Source organism: Vombatus ursinus, unplaced genomic scaffold (assembly GCF_900497805.2).
Source record: "Vombatus ursinus unplaced genomic scaffold, bare-nosed wombat genome assembly UNPS02001419.1, whole genome shotgun sequence".
Taxonomy (NCBI): Eukaryota; Metazoa; Chordata; class Mammalia; order Diprotodontia; family Vombatidae; genus Vombatus; species Vombatus ursinus.
In genome coordinates, this window is record NW_020941197.1 from 8,874,671 (window position 1) to 8,894,415 (window position 19,745).

The 19,745-nt window shown below is 37.2% G+C and overlaps 1 protein-coding gene across 1 annotated transcript in view; it reads right to left on the reverse strand.

Moving 5' to 3' along the window:
* IMPG2 (interphotoreceptor matrix proteoglycan 2) overlaps positions 1-19,745 on the reverse strand; it is a 97,473-nt gene that overhangs the window by 46,833 nt on the left and 30,895 nt on the right. Inside the window, exons 6-8 of the mRNA XM_027868555.1 lie at positions 10,601-10,650; positions 9,584-9,666; positions 4,616-4,777 (exon numbers count right to left, since the gene is read on the reverse strand). Of these exons, the coding sequence (XP_027724356.1) occupies positions 4,616-4,777; positions 9,584-9,666; positions 10,601-10,650 (295 nt within the window). The remainder of the gene's footprint in view (positions 1-4,615; positions 4,778-9,583; positions 9,667-10,600; positions 10,651-19,745) is intronic.

Below are 19,745 nucleotides of genomic sequence, written 5' to 3' on the forward strand. Positions count from 1 at the left end.
AGAATCAACAGCTTGGTAAAAGAAGCACAAAAAATTGAAGAAAATAACACTAAAAAACAGAATTGGCCTAATGGTAAAAGAAGTACAAAAATTCACTGAAGGAAAGAACTCCTTAAAAAGCAGAATTAGATGAGTAGGGGTGCGGAGGTACAAAATCTCACTGAAGAAAATAATTCCTTAAAAATTAAAATTTAGCAGTTTCTACTGAAGAAATCAAAACTATTTATAGTCATATGAAAAAATGCTCTAAATCACTATTTATTAGAGAAATGCAAATTAACACAACCTTGAGATGTCATTTTACACCTATAAGATTGGCTAAAATAATTGAAGAAGAAAGCAACAAATGTTGGAGGGGATGTAGAAAAATTGGGACAGTAATTCATTGTTGGTAGAATTGTGAACTGCTCTAACCATTTTGGAGAGCAATCTGGAATTATGCCCAAAGAATTATCAAACTGTCTATACCCTTTGATCCTGAAATACCACTAATAGATCTATTTCCAAAAATGATTAGGGAAAAAGCAAAAGAAGCTATGTGTTCTAAAATATTTATAGCAGCTCTCTTTGTAGCAAAGAATGTAAATTGCAGGAATGTCCACCAATTGGGGAATGGTGAACAAGCTGTGGTATATGATTGTGATGGAATACTACTGTGCTATAAGAAATGATGAGCTTGATGATCTTAGAAAAACATGGAAAGACTTGCACAAAATAATGAAGAGTGAAATGAGCAGAACCAAGAGAAAGTTATATATAATAACAGCAATTTTAAGAAGTTTTAAGAACAACTTTGAGTGACAATCATTTTGACTGTTATAAATAACCAAATTACTACAAAGCATATATAATGGAAGATACTATCTGGTAAGAAAGAACTACTAAGTAGAAGTATGTATAGAATGATTTTATATATATATACATATTTTTGTCTAATGGTAGCCATCTCTGGAGTGGGGAGGGAGGAAAAGAAAAGAAATTTGCATAATAACTTTATGATATATTTAAAAGGAATAGCAAAAGTTGTACATAATAGATTCACAATTTCATATGCAATAATCTTTTTTAATATACTATGTTATGTAATAAATATTTTAATTTAAAAATAAATGTTAAAAATTACCCCGTGAGACATCAAGAAATAAGAAACCAAAATCAAAATAACAAAAAAAAAACAGAAGAAAATGTGAAATTGAATCTCAGTGGAAAATGGACTGAAGAGAGATAATTTAAGAACTATTAAACTACTTGTAAGTCATGATTCAAAAAAGAGCCCTAGACATCATATTTCAAAAAATTAGAAAGGAAAACTGCCCCAATATCTTAGATCCAGAGGGTTAAATAGAAGTTAAAAGAATCCACTGATCATCTCCTAAAAGACATCACAAAATGAAAACTCTCAGGCATATTATAGCCAAATTTCAGAGCTCCTAAGTCAAGAGGAAAATATTGTAAACAGCCAAAAAGAAATCATTCAAATATCAAGGAATGGAGGCAGCTAGGTGGCGTAGTGGATAGAGCACCAGCCCTGAATTCAGGAGGACCCGAGTTCAAATCCGGCCTCCACATATAACACTTACTAGCTGTGTGACCCTGGGCAAGTCACTTAACCCCATTGCCTAGCCAAAAACAAAAAAACAAAAACAAATATCAAGGAGCTACAGTCAGAATCATACAAGTTTTAGCAGCTTTCATGTTAAAGGAGCAAAGGGCTTGGAAAATTATATTCTGGAAGGTAAAGGAGACAGGATTACAACCAAGAATAACTTACCCAGGAAAACTGAGTACAATCCTTCAGGGGTGTAAATGGATATTTAATGAAACAGAAGACTTTCATGATGAAAAGACCACATCTGAATAGAAAAATTTGCATTTCTCAAACATAAGACTCAAGAGAAGTATCAAAAGGTAAACGAAAATCACAAGGGACTCAATAAGTTAAACTGTTTACATTCCTTTTTGGGAAGGTGATACATGTAATTTCTAAGAAGTTCATTAGAGCAGTTAGAAGCTGTCTACATAGACAAAAGGTATGGGCACAAGTCGATTTTGTTGGGATGATCTCCAATAATAATAATAATAATAATAATGATAATGGCTGAAAAAGAGGAATGCACTGGGAGAAGAGAGAAGGGAGAGGTAGAATGGGGAAAATTATCTCACCAGAGAGAGGCACGTAAAGAGGAGCTTTTACAATGGAGGGGGAAATGGTTGAGGAGAGCCGTGCTTGAACCTCACTCTCATCAGAATTGGTTCAGGGGGAAGAATTACATAGAGCTAATATGGAAATACGTTTTACATGATTTCACATGTACAACTGATATATTACTTGCCTTCTCAGTGGGGGGGCAGAAGGAAAGGAGAAAATTCAGAACTCAAAAAAAAATTTTTAAAGAATGTAGAAAATATACGAAGAAAAAAACCACAAAGCATCAAGCAAGTGCTAACTGTTGTTGTTGTTAGTATTATTATTTATGTTGTTCTCATCTTTTTCACTAGGGTTCAGATGAAAAAGAAGAATCTTGGGCAAGTTGCTGTCCTATCATAATTCTTTTGTATTTGATTTTTTAAAAACTATTTGCACAGGGATGTATTATTATCATCATCATCTGCCTGAGGCTACCCCTAATTTATACTATATATAGTTTGTTTGTACATAATTATTATCATATCATTTCCACCATTAGACTGTGAGCTCCTTGAGAGCAGGGACTGGTTTTTGTTTTTCTTTGTATCCCCAGTGCTTAGCACAGTGCCTGGCATATAATAGGTACTTAATAAATGCTAATTGATTGATTGATTTTTATATGGCAGCCATGCCATAGTGGATAGAAAGCTGGCCTCAAAGGGCTCAGCTGTGTGACTCTGACACAGACTGGCTGTGTGACTCTGAATAAGTCATTTAACTTCTCAGTGTTCTAGGCCAGTAGGGTCAAATTCAGCTAGAAACAGGGGCCTCTAAACATACATAAGGATCCCTGCAGGCCCCATATTGACTTAGAAAACAACATATTAAAATGTCTATGTTTTATTGTATTTTTATTTTTTGTATATTTTGTATTTTTATTTATTTTGTTAAATATTTCCCAAGTACATCTTAATATGGTTCAGGCTGCACTCAGGAATATAGGGGGCCACCTGTGCCTGTGGTCTGCATGCTTGACATTTCTGGTCTAGGCAACATTTTAAGACTACAAATTGCAGAGAAAGTAATGACCTACATTGGTAAAGTGAGCTTCCACACTTAGGAGTTCCTTATACAAATGAAATCGCAAGTCTAGTCTCTATCCATATCATCATCATCATCATCATTGTTAGCGTTATTATTATTATATACTCCTATTCTGGGATTATGCTGCTCTAATTATTCTTTCTTACTTTCCTTAGCTATCCCCACCTTCCCTCCACCCCAATCCTTATCATTTGTGTTGTCCCTGCCATGGTCCAATCATCTAAGGCTTGCCTCTACTCCCCTCAAATTGACCTATCTTATACCTCAATCCATAAGGACAAAGTTCATCAAAGTATCAAACAGATAATTAGACCCCAAAATCCATGGCAATGAACATACTAGAATTGGACACCAAAAGGCCTCCATCATCTCCTCTCAGGTAATAAATGTGGACTGCATAGTAAACTCCAGCAGACAGTACCCTCTTTCCCTTTGATCTCCTTCTCCACTTTCCTTTTTAACCCAAAAGAAGAACTCTGATGGTAGAAATTTTCAATTCAGCTAAAAGATGATGATGATATATTTAGGGTCAGATTGAGGTTTTTCATTACCACTCAAAGATCATGTAGTACCCCAGATATACCTTGATCAAGATGTATTTGGAATGTTAGATTTTTTTCCATTTCCATAATCACACAATTCAATCACAGATTCAAATGCTAAGAGTTTTTTAAGGTTCCTTCATCTAAGGGCAGAGAGAGCTAGGCAGACAATCCAAGATATTTCTTGATGCCGAGTGGCCAGTCCCATCTGACGTTTCTTTCACATACCATACAGTCTTACTCCTTGGCTGTACAGCTAGGAAAATTCAGTTTGGATTATACTGGCCACATATGATGGTTGTGATGATTCTCTTTGGCTCTAGGATGCAAGTTTTTATTTCCCATGTGTGCTCAGAATGTACCATAGGAAATTAACCCACAGTAACGGAATTATCACTGCCAAGGAGAACCCCATCATATGAGAATGGAAAACGCATTGATCTAAAGGAGTGATGAATCCCACCATCTAGAAGGAAGAAAGAAGATATGAATACTCAAATCCTTACTCCCCAGGAACAAAATCTTACAAAAAAAGATGTTAATTATGACTTACTTTTTGACTAAAAGAGTCCTTGAACTCAAGCCCTACAGAACTCTTGTCTACATTTAGACCAAGGAATTCCATGAACCAAAATGTTTGAGAAAAGTGAAAGAGAAGGAAATGGAGGGGAGAGGATGGAAAGAAAATAGAGAGTGATGGAGAAAGAGGGAGGAAGAAAGGAAACAATTATTGATATAATCTAATGCTTAGGTATATACTCAATATACTACGGAGACCTTAGAAACCAAAGTAGTGGTTTATTCCCAAACATTCTTCTTATCCAGTTATAATGACACAAACCTCTGAAATAAATTGCTGCATGAGATCTTGATAATGCAGGCTGGAAGGGTCCTGGAGCTCATCATTGAATTGCTTCCCTGAAAGGTGCATACTGAATTCTGCAACCTGTTCAGTTGCCAGTTTTGTGGGTTTTTCTCTCGAAGTCTCTATCTCATTGTTAATCTAGATTGAAGGGAAAAAAGCAAAATTACTGAGATGGTGATTTTAAAGACAACTCCCTGTTATCCACATGATTGAAAGAAGCAGTAGTCTAGGTAATTCAAAGGTCATTTCTACAGTATTTGATTTTGGAACACAGAGGATCATGGGGAGAGGGGAGAGATAAATGAATGGATTCTATTTTGTCATTTTCCATTTGTGACTAATGAGGTACCGAGAAATTAGAACCATAAGATGTTAGTGCTAGAAGAGACCTTAGAGATTCTCCATTCCCACACCCTATTTCATAGATGAATCTCAGGCCAAAAAAAAGGAGACAAAGTGACTCGCATAGGGCCACACAGTTGGTAGTAGAGCTCAAATCCAAATCTGGGTTTTCTATCTCCCTAGTCCAGTGCTCATTGTACAATACTAGGTACATGTGTATACAGAGCCTTCCTTCTGAAGATCTCAAGGTACACAACAAATATTTATCACCTGGTCTCCACTATAGATATTATCTCTCTTTTGCAAATAGGAAAACCAAGGTGCAGAGATGTGCGGGGATTTTTAATTTTTTAATCAAGATTCCATTCTCCAGAACTTCTAAATTACAGAGTTGTCCTTGTGTAAATTGTTTCTTTTTAAGAGATAGAGATAACCCATCATGACTAGTTCAGAAACATACCTGGCAAATGACAAGTTAACTCACAGCAACAATAACAATCATTGATATTTGTACGGATTTCTACAGGTATAAATAATTTTTCTTTCTCATTCAATCCTCACAATTATCTTGTGGCACAATGATAAATAAAGATATCATTATGCCCATTTTTTGTTTGAGGAAATTGAGGTTCAGAAAGGTTAAATGTTCAAGGTTAAATGACTTGCCCAAGGTCATACAACTATTGAGCAGCAGAGACTTAAATCCAGGCCTTCTGACTTAGGGTCCAATGCTCTCTCCATATTTCCACTCCAGAAGAGTGGCCTCATGCTCAAATAAAATGAGCCTCTTAAAGGATGGAGACTGGACCTGTTATTTCACCTTTATAGGGAACTCTCAGGTGAGGAAGCTCCCTCTAGCAAAATGTTAGCACTTGTTAGAGTTCCCCAGAGCACTGAGAAGTGAATATCAAAGGTAGGACTTAACCCTGGGTCTTAATGGCTTCAAGACCAACTCTCTATCATACTGCCTAATATGTATTTTAATGTAATTAAATTTTAATGTAATTCTCTTATTATAGAACCTCTTATTTATTTATTTATATGGAATCAAAGTATTTAGAAAGGAAGACTAAAAATTATTGAAGATTCCTTTCATTTCTAAGTATTTTGATCCTACACAATCAAACCTTCTATCCATATTCAATAGCAAATAGTGTGCCCATATAAATAAATGTCCCCCAAAACAAACATTTACATGATTTAGTTGCTGTGCGATCCTTATAGCAATGAGTTCTGACAATTATTTTGTTAAAAAGTAGTAAAACATACAGCTTTGGTCAAATCCAACACTCATGATCACTAAAAACCTAAAGCACAGGGACTTGACCTTTTTTGTGTCCTAGGTCTTTGGCAGTCTAATGAAGCCTACAACTCCCTTCTCAGGGTAATATTTTTAAATAATTTAAGGGCATGATAAATTTTAGATGGAAATTAGTGAAAATAAAGATGTAAATTTTTTCTCCTCCAAGGTCATAGACATTCTGAAATCTGTCCATGGATCCCAAGTTAAGAAACCCTGAGTGAGCAGGTCATCTGCATTGCTGATCTTTCACAGGATGAGAGTGTTCTTCATAAAGTATTTTATATGGGACCAAACCAGAAATTCAATTTGTTGGGGGTGGAAAACTCACTAGCTAAATACTTTCCAGGTGAGGAAGATGGCAAAAAAGAAATCCTTGTGGATAAAAACACGGCTTAAGAACCAGCCAACAAACTCAGATAGGTTAAGACCTTCCAACCCTATGGACCACTCCCCAAATCTCCAGGCCAAGTTAATCTGGCTTGAGGTATTTCCAGAAAGATTCAGAGAAGGGTTTTCCATCTTGGAGTTCAAAAATACCATGAAGCATATGGTCTCCAACTCAGCTGGAAACAAGCATGACTCAAATCTCTTCTTTCTACCTGCCCACTCTTCTGCCATCAATCCCAGAATCTTTGTTCTATCCCCATCAAAGAGTTTCTTTCACTTTACTGAGGGACCACATATACAAACTTACCTTCTACCTAAAGAACTTTGGGATATTGTTGCTAAAGAATTTTATTTTGTCTTAAACTTTGGAGAACATTATTCTGGTCCATCCACTTCTGCTATTATATCAGTAGTGTGTCTCACTGGCTCTATTCTGTGAACCAACAGGCATCTATATTTCCCTTATTTTTGTGCCAAACTCTCTCCTATTATCTTCCCTTGATACAGATGCATGCATTCCTCATTTAGTTGTTTCAAATGGTTAGAAACAATAGTAGTAAAGACTAAAGTATTACTTGTTTTGTTGTTCAATCATTTCAGTCGTGTTCAACTCTTCATGACCCCATTTGGGGTTTTCTTAGCAAAGATACTGGAGTGGTTTGCCATTTTCTTTTCAGCTCATTTTATGGATGAGGAAACTGAGGCAAACAGGGTTAAATGACTTGCCCAGAGTCACACAGCTAGTAAGTGTCTGAGGTCAATTTTTAATTCAAGTCCTCCTGACACTAGGTCTACTCTATCTACTGTGTCACCTAGTTACCCCAGAGTATTACTTAGTGCAAAACTTTAACAGAAAAGAGAAGTGGCAAAATTCTCTTTTCTCCATCCTTTCCAGGAGATAAAAGTTTGAGACTCAGAATATATTTGGATAGCCTCACTAATGGGCCCTGGCTAGAACTGTGAAAGATGATAGAAGGAGAAGGATGGAGGGAGCATGGAAAGATAAAGGAAAGAACACATGAGTTAAAAAGAAGGGGTAAATAGCAGATCCAATCAAAAAGATGCAATTAGTTGGGTTTCCAAGAAAAAGATGATAAATAATGTATTAATTCAAATATTGGAAGCATAGCTATAATGAGATTTCTTGAAAAGGGAAACAACACAAGTATACACAAAAAAGCAATCACAGAGGCAGAGGGATAATGTAAAGGAAGCAAAGTCAGAACTATATTTAGATAAGCATTGTGAAAATTGAGAAATGTTCCACCTGTCCACAGATAAGTATTTTCCTCACATGCTAAGGGGAAAGAAAAATAGCAAGAGTAAATCTCCTGTGTGTTCTTAAAAAGAAAAAAAATTAAGAAAAGAAAAGGAAAAAGCCAAGAAGGAAGGAAGCCAGGGTAGAGAACCACTTGTGCCTCAGGCATCAGTCTAACAAGCGAAGCATCAGCCCAGACACTTCACTGGGGAGGGAGGGACCCTGCTTTCCTGAACTCTGTGGCTATGATTAATAACTAGCTGAGGAAATGCTGGCAGAGAAGTGAGGAAGAGAGGGCAGAGAAGGGGGGAAATGATACCACTGCCACAATCTTTGGTAACATAAAGAAACTGGAGAATGGCTTCAAAAATATGGACAACCAGAACTGCCCTGAGGGAAGGAGTAACAGAAAAACAGAAGGAAGATCTCTCTCTCTCACTCTCTCTCACTCTCTCACTCTGTCTCTGTCTCTGTGTCTGTCTCTCTCTATCTCTCTCTCTCTCTCCTCTCCCATTTACCCCTGCCCCTTTTCTTTCTAAATAGTAGCCCCAAACAAGGTAAGAATAGTAAATGAAAGAAGGGGAAATGTGAAACTATGAGTGGGTTCTACCTTTGGGGAGCAGGAAGATGCAGGGAAATGTATAGATACTTCAGAATAGCCAGGGATATGCTGGGAAATGTTTAACATCCAGCTCTCAGAAAGAACTCATTTTTAAGTTTAATCTACATTATTGGCATTTCCTCCATAATTTTCTTAAGTCTAGATAATTAACAAAATAATAAATCACACCCTGATTTGGAGGTGCAAATGCTCATACTGAAGATTTAACAATTAGAAATATCTCCAGCACAGCCTCAGGTGTGGGACATAAGAAGAAGAGTTGGCAAATGGCAACAAAAATCATGACCATAGGCAGACACTAATTATAATAGTGAACTGAAATCAATTAATAATAATTGGTGACATTTATATAGCACTTTAAGGTTCACAAAGCACTTTACATGTGTTATCTCGTTTTATCTTCACAACCACCATGCTATTATTATCATCATCCCTGTTTTACAGATGAAGAAACTGAGACTTAAAGATTAAGGGACTTGCCCAAGGTCATACATCTAGAAAGTGTCTGAGGGAGGATTTGAAATCAGGCCTTCCTGACTCCCAAAGCCCATGCTCTTTTCACCTCACCACCTAGCTGCCTCTCACAACATTATTGGATTAGCATCAAGAGCAAGTAAACAGCCTGGTGTGGTGGCTCATGACCATGGTCTCTTGTTGCTGGAACACTGAGGCTGCTGGATCACTTGAGTTTGGGAGTTTTGATCTACAATAGGGCTAAAGCTGATTGGGTGTCTACATTGCCTCATTTGATTAAAGTCATCAGCCAACTTAAGGAGAGGATAACTGACCCAGGATGGGAAAAAAATGGAGCAGGTTAAAGCTCCCATGCCAATCACTATTGGGATTGGGGTCAGCCATGACTGGCTGCCACATTTCCAGCATGAGTGAGAAGACATAGTCTCAAAAAGGGAGAGGCGGGTGATGGCAATCTAATCACACACAACCCAGTTATAGTCAGATTCTGAACGAAAATTCTTCCAGAGCCCTGGGCTCAGGGAGGGACACGTAATGAACAAACATGAGATCACTTACACTGTCATCCGGTGTTTCTGAGATGCTGTCTAACGAACCTTGAAAGGAAACCACCCTAGGGGATGATGCACTGACTGCAGCATCTGTGGAGACAGACAAAACTGTGTATCTCAATGGTATTACCTAAATCTAAACCTTTAACGACTAAGACTAAATGCAGAGCAAAAAATAAAGAAAGCGACTTTACAATCTGTCTTTCTTTTTGCTTTGATTGTATCTCCAGCATTTACCACAATGCTTGATCCAGAGTAAGCGCTTAATAAATGCTGGTCAACTATTGACTGCTGGTTGACCATTCCCATAAATTATTCATATTCAGTACAAGTACTCAAATGGCCTGTGTTCTCATCCATTAGGATGTTAGCATCCTCTGTCTCCTTTTCAGCCACTGTCACCGCTACTTTGGAATCAGAAGGGATCCCGAGTCTAGAGCGGGAAGGGAACTTGGAAGTCATCAGATCTAACCCCCTCACCTTACAGATGAGGAAACAAAAGCCAAGATAAGGCTACATACTTTATCCAAGGTCACAAAAATAGAAAGGGGCAGATCTGGGATTCAAATCCAAGTTCCTTGATCCCAATTCTAGTGCCATTTTTATTGGCCAATCTGCCTCCAAAGAATGAGGCATGTACTTCAGTTTTCTTTGTTTCATGGGTCCCCATGGGCAAAGAATTCAACACCAAATGTCTGGTCATGTGCCTTCCATACTTAGCTAAGCTGGTCCTCTGAAAGTAGATGGTATCTCTTGCCAAGATCATAGTCAGGGTTTTTTTTCCAGTATAGTACCGTAAAAGTTTGTTTGTAAACTCCCTGTAAGTCCTATGAGTTCAAGACTCTAACAATGAACAATTATGACTAATAAAGAATACCGATTTTAAAAAACTGTTTTTATACCTTGTATGAAGAAGAACAAACTAATTGAAAATTCCAAGTGGTGGGCTTAAAAGTTAGAGTTTTGTCCTTGTTTGCAGTGTGACAGAGCATTGATCATTAAAAGAAGAAAAGTGAAAACATACCTCTTGATGTTGAAATATCATAAGATGTAACAGGAGTTGATGATTCAGTGCTGGAAGTTGGAAGTGGGGAGAGAAGACGTTTAGAGTAAATAAAATGATGTTAAGAAAAAAATTTTCAAACAAGATAATCACCAGTTCCCCCAACAAGGATTCCCAAGCCAAAGTATGGATTGGAGTGGGACCATGAAGGGCAGGAATTTACAATATAAGAAGTTGACTAAGTCTACTCTTTTCATACCTAATTCATCAAACTTGAAGTGGGAATTGGTCATCTCTGTAAACAGAGATTTTTTTAAATATTAAAATTTTAGAGCTAGAAGGAGATTTTAGAGGTCACATAGTCCAACCTCTTCATTCTGCATATAAGGAAACTGAAACACAGAGATATCAGATAACTTATCTACAGTTATGCAACTAGTTAGTAACAAAGCTAAGACCAGAACTCAATTCAAATCACTTCAGTTGAGTTCTGAATCCCTGCCAATTTGAGTCAATTCAATAAGTATATATTAGGCACATACCGTGTACAAGGCACTGTCCTGTTCACTTTCCACTACATAGTACACAGGTCTAAGTACAGCTTGTTTCTTTTTCTTGTGAAAAATATTGGGACCTCTTATTTGATATTTCATTTTATTTTCATTGATACATTTTGTTTTAAACATATTGATGACTTTCCAAACTTCTTCCCTCTGTGGTACTGTCCATAAAAATTGTTATGTAAAACTGCCTAATAGAGGCATTGCAACTCACAGTACGTGTTACTTTTAATTTTGTAAATATACCACTTGTTAAGAGCAAAGAAGGATGTATGCTATAACTTTTATAATTTGGAACCAATATTGTCCAGTGTATTTGACATGAGTTACGTTGCTTTTATTTACATTGTTGTAGTCATTGTGTTTATTGTTATTTCTTCAATCTTATCAGATAATACAATTTCCCCATCTTTCTCTGAATTCTTTATATTCATCATTCCTTATAGTGCAATAAGATTCCATCATATTAATCAATTACAAGTTGTTCAGCCATTCACCAGTCATTGGTCAAATATTTTGTTTCTAACACTTCAATATTATAAATAGGGCTGTTAGGAATAAACTGGTATATAAGGATTTTTTCTTTCTGTCATCAGTCTCCTTGGAGGATAAAACTAGTTGTGGGATTTCTGGATCAAAGTGTATAAATGATTTATCCTTTTTGGGGACATAATTCGAAATTATTTTCCAGTATAGTTTATCCAATTCACAGGTAAGCCAATAATGAATTAAGGTAGCTACCTTCCCAGAGCCCCTATAACATTAATTTTTTCCAACTTACCCTCTTTGCTAATGTGTTAAGTGGGAGGTAATACCTCAGAGTACCTTTTATTTTAATTTCTCTGATTATTAATGATTTGGCATTTCTTCGAGGTTGCTGTATTTTATTCTTTGAAAACATTTTGTTCATATCTTTTGACTTCATGTCTAATTGGGAAATGGATCAGTAATATAGGTTTGTATTAGTTCCCTAAATACTTGATGTTAGAATTTTATCAAAGATGTATGATACAAAGATTTTTTTGTTCCAATCTAGATCTTTTTAAAAATTCTGCCTGTATTGTTCCTTATGTGCCATAAGTTAACTTGGGTTATACATATGCAACTTCCGCTTGTGAAACCAAGACAAAATCTAAGCTATGTCCTTGCAGTGGAAAGTATACTGGATTTGGGGTCAGAGCACTAAGGTTCAAGTATGAGCTCTACCACTAATTACCTATGTAATCTTGGGCAAGTTATGAGCTCTCCCTGGACCTTAATGTCTTCATCTTTAAAATGAAAAGACTGAACTCCCACAATGTTTTTTATCTTTATCTTTGCCCTATTTCTGCTTCAAAATCCACTTAGATACTGCCTCTAGTGGCTAGCTGTTCAATTACATGATCCATATTCTCACTTAAACCCACTCAACAAAAGGTTTTGACAAGGTCAGAATAAAGCCTGCCTAGAAATAGGGAGGGGAGTAGTAGGTCAATATGGCCCAAATTTTCTTAGGTATTCCATCAAAACCAAGACCACAGTCATAGTTCAATCAATTAAGTGTATTCAGACTGGTTTGACCATCATGGTCTCATCATTCTTAACAATTTGTTAACAGGAAAGAGAGAGAGAAAGAGAGACAGACAGACAGACAGCACAAGTCAAGGTAAATGAATCTTTGTGATAAATCCTTTAAATTGAAATTCTCATTTTCGGAGTTGTCTCTCTAACTCCTTGGACAACATATTGCAAAAATGTACTAGTTCTATTTGTTAAATAGCATTGCTAATTGGATTAGAGGAGCACCTAAAAAGAACACTGTATGAGCCTAGGAATGGCAAGGAGAATTAATCTGAAAGTTTGACCAAATTTTCTCTCCAAAAACAATGTTGTGGTTGGTTCTATAAGTAAGCACATGGGATGAGGGCAGGTGGGCTTTCTTTGATAGATTTGGATTTTACTTCCCTAATCAAACCCGCATTTCACTATTAAAAAAAAAAGCATTTTAAGAATGAGAGCAGTGACACTCATCTATAAAGTGAAAACATAGTATTATAGTAGCTATTTATAGTTATCCCTTCCACATCATGACTTTCACCATAGTGGTTTTGATATATCTCAGGTCAGCATAAGAAATTAAATGGGAATTTGGGGGGAGTTTTGCCAAAGCTGCAGATGACTCACAAAGGCCAGCATATGACACAGAGCCTATGACCACATACTTAACCTGAATTTTACAATAAGGTACTGTAAACACCCCATAAAAGAAAAAGAAAAAAAATCAGACCTTCTCTAGTACAAAGGGGGCACCAAAAATTTTTATGCAGATTTTCCAGATTGTGAGAGTGTCACACCCCTACCCCCCACGACATGGAAGGAATAACTGTACTCTCCAAATTCTCTATCCAACAATCTCTCTCCCCAAAGAAACAAGGCCAAAAAGAACACTTCATTTTTCTTTACTCCAAATAGATCCCTTCATTTGAAATTGCATACCTCCTACAGGGATCATTTAATACTCATAATCACTCATAAAAGAATCACTAGAAATGTATTGACTTTGGACCCAGACATTCTAACTTTAATACTAAACCAAACCAGATTTATATAGTCTATCTAGGTCTATCCATTTCAAGCAATCAGCAAAGAATCCCCTGGAGCCTTGTCTTCTTAGCTCATTCAGCTCAGACTTCTACTTTATTCTTCATTTCTCTGTTCCTCCTTTTATCCCTTTTTCCTAATATGAGACCAAGACAATTAGCCATTGATTTGAGTGGAATGCAGTTGGCTTAATGAGAAGACATGCTAAGCCTATGCCCCATAAAATCAATCAATTCAAAAAATATGAAGTGAAGCATATAAATTCAGTACCCCATAGGAATAATACATTTATTCTTCACAAATATCAAAAGCATCCAGTCTACCTTTCCAACTCACAGCTTTACATGGCCTATGTTGTCCTCTTCTTCTGAAAAAATCAAAATGGTGTGATGGACAGACAGAAAAACTAACAGAGGAGATGTGGGTTCCAGCCTCACATTTGCCTCTCATATTATATGAACTTGGATAAACCACTTAATCTCAAAACTTCAGTACCTGTATGTCTGAAAGAATAATACCTGCCTTACTTAGCTCTTCAGGTTGCCATAAGAAATAAATGAAAACATAAAAAGGCTTTTAAAAGTAAAAATCTAAGAAATGTTGAATATGAAAAATTCAGAGAAATTCAGAACTGTCTGAACTCCTCAGAACATAAGATGAGAACAATGAGAACAGCCATCAAAACCACGAACTCATAGTTTTACAGCACTCGAGATTTGTAAACTTATTGTCCCATAATAAAACCCGGAGAGATGGAAACCTGCCAAATGGTCATCCAGCCTCTACTTAAAGACTTTCAGTGGGAGGAAATTTGATACCTTTGAAGGCAACCCATTCCACTTTGAGATAACATTGTTAGCCGAAAACAGTTAAAAGTTCCCTCTTACACATGACAAACTTATAGATATTTGCTACAGACCATTATCATGTCAGTAACATTTGCCAGCAAATAATACCAAAACCACTTATATGTAAAATGTACGTGCCTATGTAAGATATTTGTGTTTACTTATATTGTCTCAATGTATAGATGTGTGGCTCATAGTATTCATAGGTAGATAAGTCTAGATAAAATCTGCCCCATCCCTCTCTAAGAATGCCTGTGATTTCTGCCTTTGAGGGAACAGAAGGGCCACGGTTGAGCACTTATTCCTTCCCTCATTTATTTCCAAGAGGAATATCAGGCTATAATTATATCTATTTTCCACTTGCCTTAAATATTGCTGGTCTAAAGGTACAACAATAGGTTCAGAACAAAATCTGCTTCCCTGGTTACTAGACTTTAGCTTATACTCACCAGTTCAATTCTTTCCCACCAAAGGGAATTTACACAAAAGACCATGACAAATAGTGAGTAGCAAGTAAATCCATTTATCCAAGCAAAATAACTAAAACAAATTGGAGAATGTCTACAGATTAGAATATACCAGAAAGTAAATGTGAATGAGCTCTTTTACTGAAAGCAAGATGAAGTCTTAGCAGAGAGAGAGAGGAGAGAAGAGAGAGAGAGGGGAGAGAGGAGAGAGGGGAGGGGAAGAAAAGGGAGGGGAGGGAAAGAAGGGGAGGGGAAAAGAAGAGGAGGGAAGGGAGGAGAGGGGAGGGGAGAGAAAGAGAGAGAGAGAGAGAGAGAGAGAGAGAGAGAGAGAGAGAGAGAAAGAGAGAGAGAGAGAGAGAACGAGAACATATCTGATTTCACTCAAGGGAAATTCTTCAGTTTCTAGAGAAGCCAAGTTGGAAATCAGGGACATATTCTAGAACCAGCTTTCCCTAAAGTCTTTCTCTCTTTCTTTCCTGTGCCTTTCCCAAAGAGTATATAGAACAATATTTGGCTATGTCACAAGAACTCCATCCCTTATACAAGTACTCATCATCATATCAAATTCTCTCCACCACTTAGAAGTCATATCTCTATATTTGCCTTTGAAACCTATTGCAGAAAACTTCTACTAAATAACATGGTGAATTCCAAAATTTTATTTATTAATCAGTTGTTTAGAACCAAGAACACATTTTCCCATAGAAACAACATTCTTGTGGTCAAGATAGAAAAATGTGAATTAAAAGATTGTGCAATTAAGCAGACTCATAAATGGCTAAATGACCTGATGCAAAGAGGCATCATTGATGGTTCCATGTAATCTTAGAAACAGATTATAAGAACATGAATTTACAATGGCAAGGGATCATCTAGTGCAACCACTTAATTTAACAGATGAGAAAACTGAGGACCAATAGATTACATGGCTTATCTAAGGTCATAGTAGTAAGTGGCAGTGGCAGAATTCAAATCCAGGTGCTCCCTGGAAATCCAGCCCCCTTTCTGTATGTGATCTCTAGGAGAGGACCCAGGGATCTGTGCTTGGATTTGTGCATAATCATTTTAATCAATGACTTTGATAAAGGCATAGGTGGCATATGTATCAAATTGGTAGACCACAAGTTGAGATGAATAGTTCATATGCTGGATGTGAAGTTCATATCTCATAAAGATTAGTTGAAGGAACTGGGAATTTTTAACTTGGAGAAGCTTCAGGAAAGACATGATAGCTATCTTCAAGTATTTGAGCTATCTTCCTCAAATGGAAGAGGGCTTAGAGGGTGTAGAGTTAGAGCACTAGACCTAAAGTCAGGAAGACTTGAGTTCAAATACAGCCTCACACATTTATCAACTACGTGACCCTGGGTAAGTCATTTAACTTCTTCCTGCCTCAGTTTTCCATCTCTAAAATGGTGATAATAATAGCACCTATCTTCCAGGGTTATTGTGAGGATCAAACAAATTAATATATATAAAGTACTCTGCAAACCAAAAGGTGCTATACAGATACTGGTTTGTTTTTTTTTTGTCTATTTGTCCCTAGAGGGCAGAACTAGAAACACACTAGGAAATTGTAAAGGGGAAAATATAGACTGTATATAAGAAAAATTATCTTAACAATTAGAACTACCCAAAAATAAAATGGGCTACCTCAGGAGGTAATGAGTTCTTCCTTATTGGAGGTCTTCTAGTAAAGTCTAGATGACCACTTGCTCAATGAATGTGTTACAAGGAAAATTCTTTTTCAGTTATAGATTAAACATAGCTTCTGGGGTTCTTTCCAACTCTGAGATTTTGTGAATCTGTGATTGCCATATAGCAATGGAAATGCAGTTGAGGTTACAAAATATAAATTTGTAATATTTGACTTTCTCTGCCAGTATTCAATAGTATGAGAGTAGGAACAGAGAAGGCAGATGGCCAGAGTTTTCCAGCTATGAGCACTGGCATAAATTGAACAGCTGATAAAGGATAAGGGGTCACTTTCAAGGTTTCAAGAAAAAAAGGATAGTGCATATCTGAACTGGTGAATAATAAGGTCAAGCCTAAAAAGGCAGGAATGTGGGGCTAGAGCAAGAGTAATGACTGGGAGAATGGGGAGGGATGGACTAGAGGTCAACGTGTGGGCAAGAAATAGTTTTAAGAAGAGGGAGTCAGAGGAAAAGATGGAGATGGGAGATTTTGATCAAGGACTGGAATATCAGGGTTTGAGATCATGGAGGTGACACAGTTTAGGATAATGAGGTCTAAGATATGATCATCCTCTTTGGTGGCTATGATGGAGTGGATGAGGATGTCATGGTAATTGAGAAATTGATGGACTGGGAAGGCAAGGTGTTGAATAGAACAATAAGTGAATGTTGAAGTCCTCAAGGATAAGAATAGAATTTGGCGTATAGAGAAACACTGTGAGCCAAGTACTGAACTCTGAGAAAGAAGAGAGAGAAAACTAGAGGATTTTAGATGATAGCAACAAGGATCTAGACAAGGAAATTAATAAGAATAAAGTCAATTTCAAAGGAGGATAAGTTGTTGGATGATAGTGACAGGAAGAGTCAATGTGTCTGGGAGAGTGAGGAGTACACCAGTTTCTCCTCCTGGCCTGGTTGTCAGGGGATAGTGAGAGAAAGTTCAGTCAGAACCACGGAGAACATAGCCAGGGATGTCTTCTGAAGGAAAAAAAAACAACAAAAAACAAGAGTCCTCAAGCACCAGAAGATAGAAAAGAGTATGAGAGAAAGACCTAGGATGAAGAATTTATCAATAGTATTAATAACTGTTTTTATATAGTACTTAAGGTTTTCAAAGGGCTTTGCATTCATTATTTCATTTAAGTGTCACAACAAACAAGGTAGGGAATGATTATCATTACCCCCATTTTACAGGTGAGAAAACTGAGGTTTAATGAAATGAAGTGTCTTGTCCATGGTCACAGAGCTGGTAGGTATCAGAGACAGTGTTCGAGCCCTGGTCTTCCAGTGTCTGAAACCATCAGTCAATCTACTATGACACCCGACCATTCCTAAGAATTCGCAGCCCTGGAAGACCCAATGAAAGAAGAGCATATAGCAGTTTAGAGACTAAGGAATGGTAGGGCTAAGCAGGACTGAGATGAAAAATCAGGGAGTGATACAAAAGTTGAGAGATTTTTACATTACCAGATGTTAAATCTGAATCATGGGCATTTTAGGGCAGCAGTAACCAGATCAGGTAACAAGAAAGTCAATGGTAGTGGCAGTAAGGACGTGACCTGGTGAAGAACGCTTCTAATTCTGGCAGGTTACAGTGTGGATGCCACATCACTCTTTGAGCTCCCTTCAGGAAGGTTCTTTTTTTTTTATTTTTTTATTTTTAGGCAATTGGGATTAAGTGACTTGCCCAGGGTCACACAGCTAGTAAGTGTCAAGTGTTTGGTCTGAGGCCAGATTTGAACTCAGGTCCTCCTGACTTCAGAGCCGGTGCTCTATACACTGTGCCACTTAGCTGCCCCTTCCAGGAGGGTTCTTGAGAAGGGTTGATGCCAGGCCTGTCCCACCAAGGTCAATGGCAGGGTCCCATAGAGGAATACTCTAGTCTTGGGTAGCACATAGTTCTTTCACTCCACCATCCCTTTCCACTACAATCCTAGGTAACAGCTAGCCTGGAGGCAAGGCCTGAACAACAGTGTTGGCATCCCTGGTGGCCCTCTCCTACCTGGACCCTTGGAGGGTGGAGTTCTTCAGATGGCAATGGCATACAGGAATGTAATATGTGGAGGAAGCCTCCAATTCCAGTCTGTAATGGGGACTGGGAGGTCCAGAGCTAAGTCAAGGTTTTCATACTGTACTATCTATAGTAGATCAAGTACAGAATTTGGAGTAACAAAGACCTGGGTCCAAATCCTGTCTTGGCTACTTGCTAGCAATATGACCCTGGGCAAATTGCTTAATCTCTCTGAGCCTCAGTTTCCTCATCTGTAAAGGGAGGGAGTTAGACTTGATGACTTCTAAAATCTCTTTTAGCTCTAAACTTACAATCCTATGACCCGACTCCAAAATAAAAGCTATTCCACATGCAAAACAGGTGCTTCCTAGTAGTTAGAAATTTGATAAATCAGCCATTTGGTTCATACTGATGACTCTAGCAGAGGACAAACATCATCAACATGAATACACAGAAAGAATTCACTTTGACTAATTTATAGACATTTTCTTTGCACTCATTCCTTAGAAAATTCACGTAAGTCAACATCCCTGCTTCTAGAAATTTCTTTCAACAATACAGGAAAGTTGATTATATATTTTTTCTTAGACTCCTAATCTTATCTTCCTGACATGACACGACACTAGCATAAGAAAAATTCTAAAGTTTAGTTGATGTTGGGTTTTCTGGATATAAATATTCAGAATGTACTAGATCATCCAGTTAACCATAATAGCTCACATTTCTATAGTGTTTTAACTGCTTTCTTCATAATAATCTTGTGAGATAGATAGGACCAGCATCTCTATCCCTCCCATTTTGATAAGGAATCTGATGAAGCTATCTTAGGCCATATGAAAAAATATTCTAACTCAATATAGATTGGAGAAATGCAAATTAAACTATTCTGAGGTACTACTTCATACCTATTAGATTGGTTAACAGGACAGAAAAGGTGACAAATGTTGTAGGGGATGTGGGGAAAATGAGACATTAATGCACTATCAGCAGAGTTGTGAACTGATTC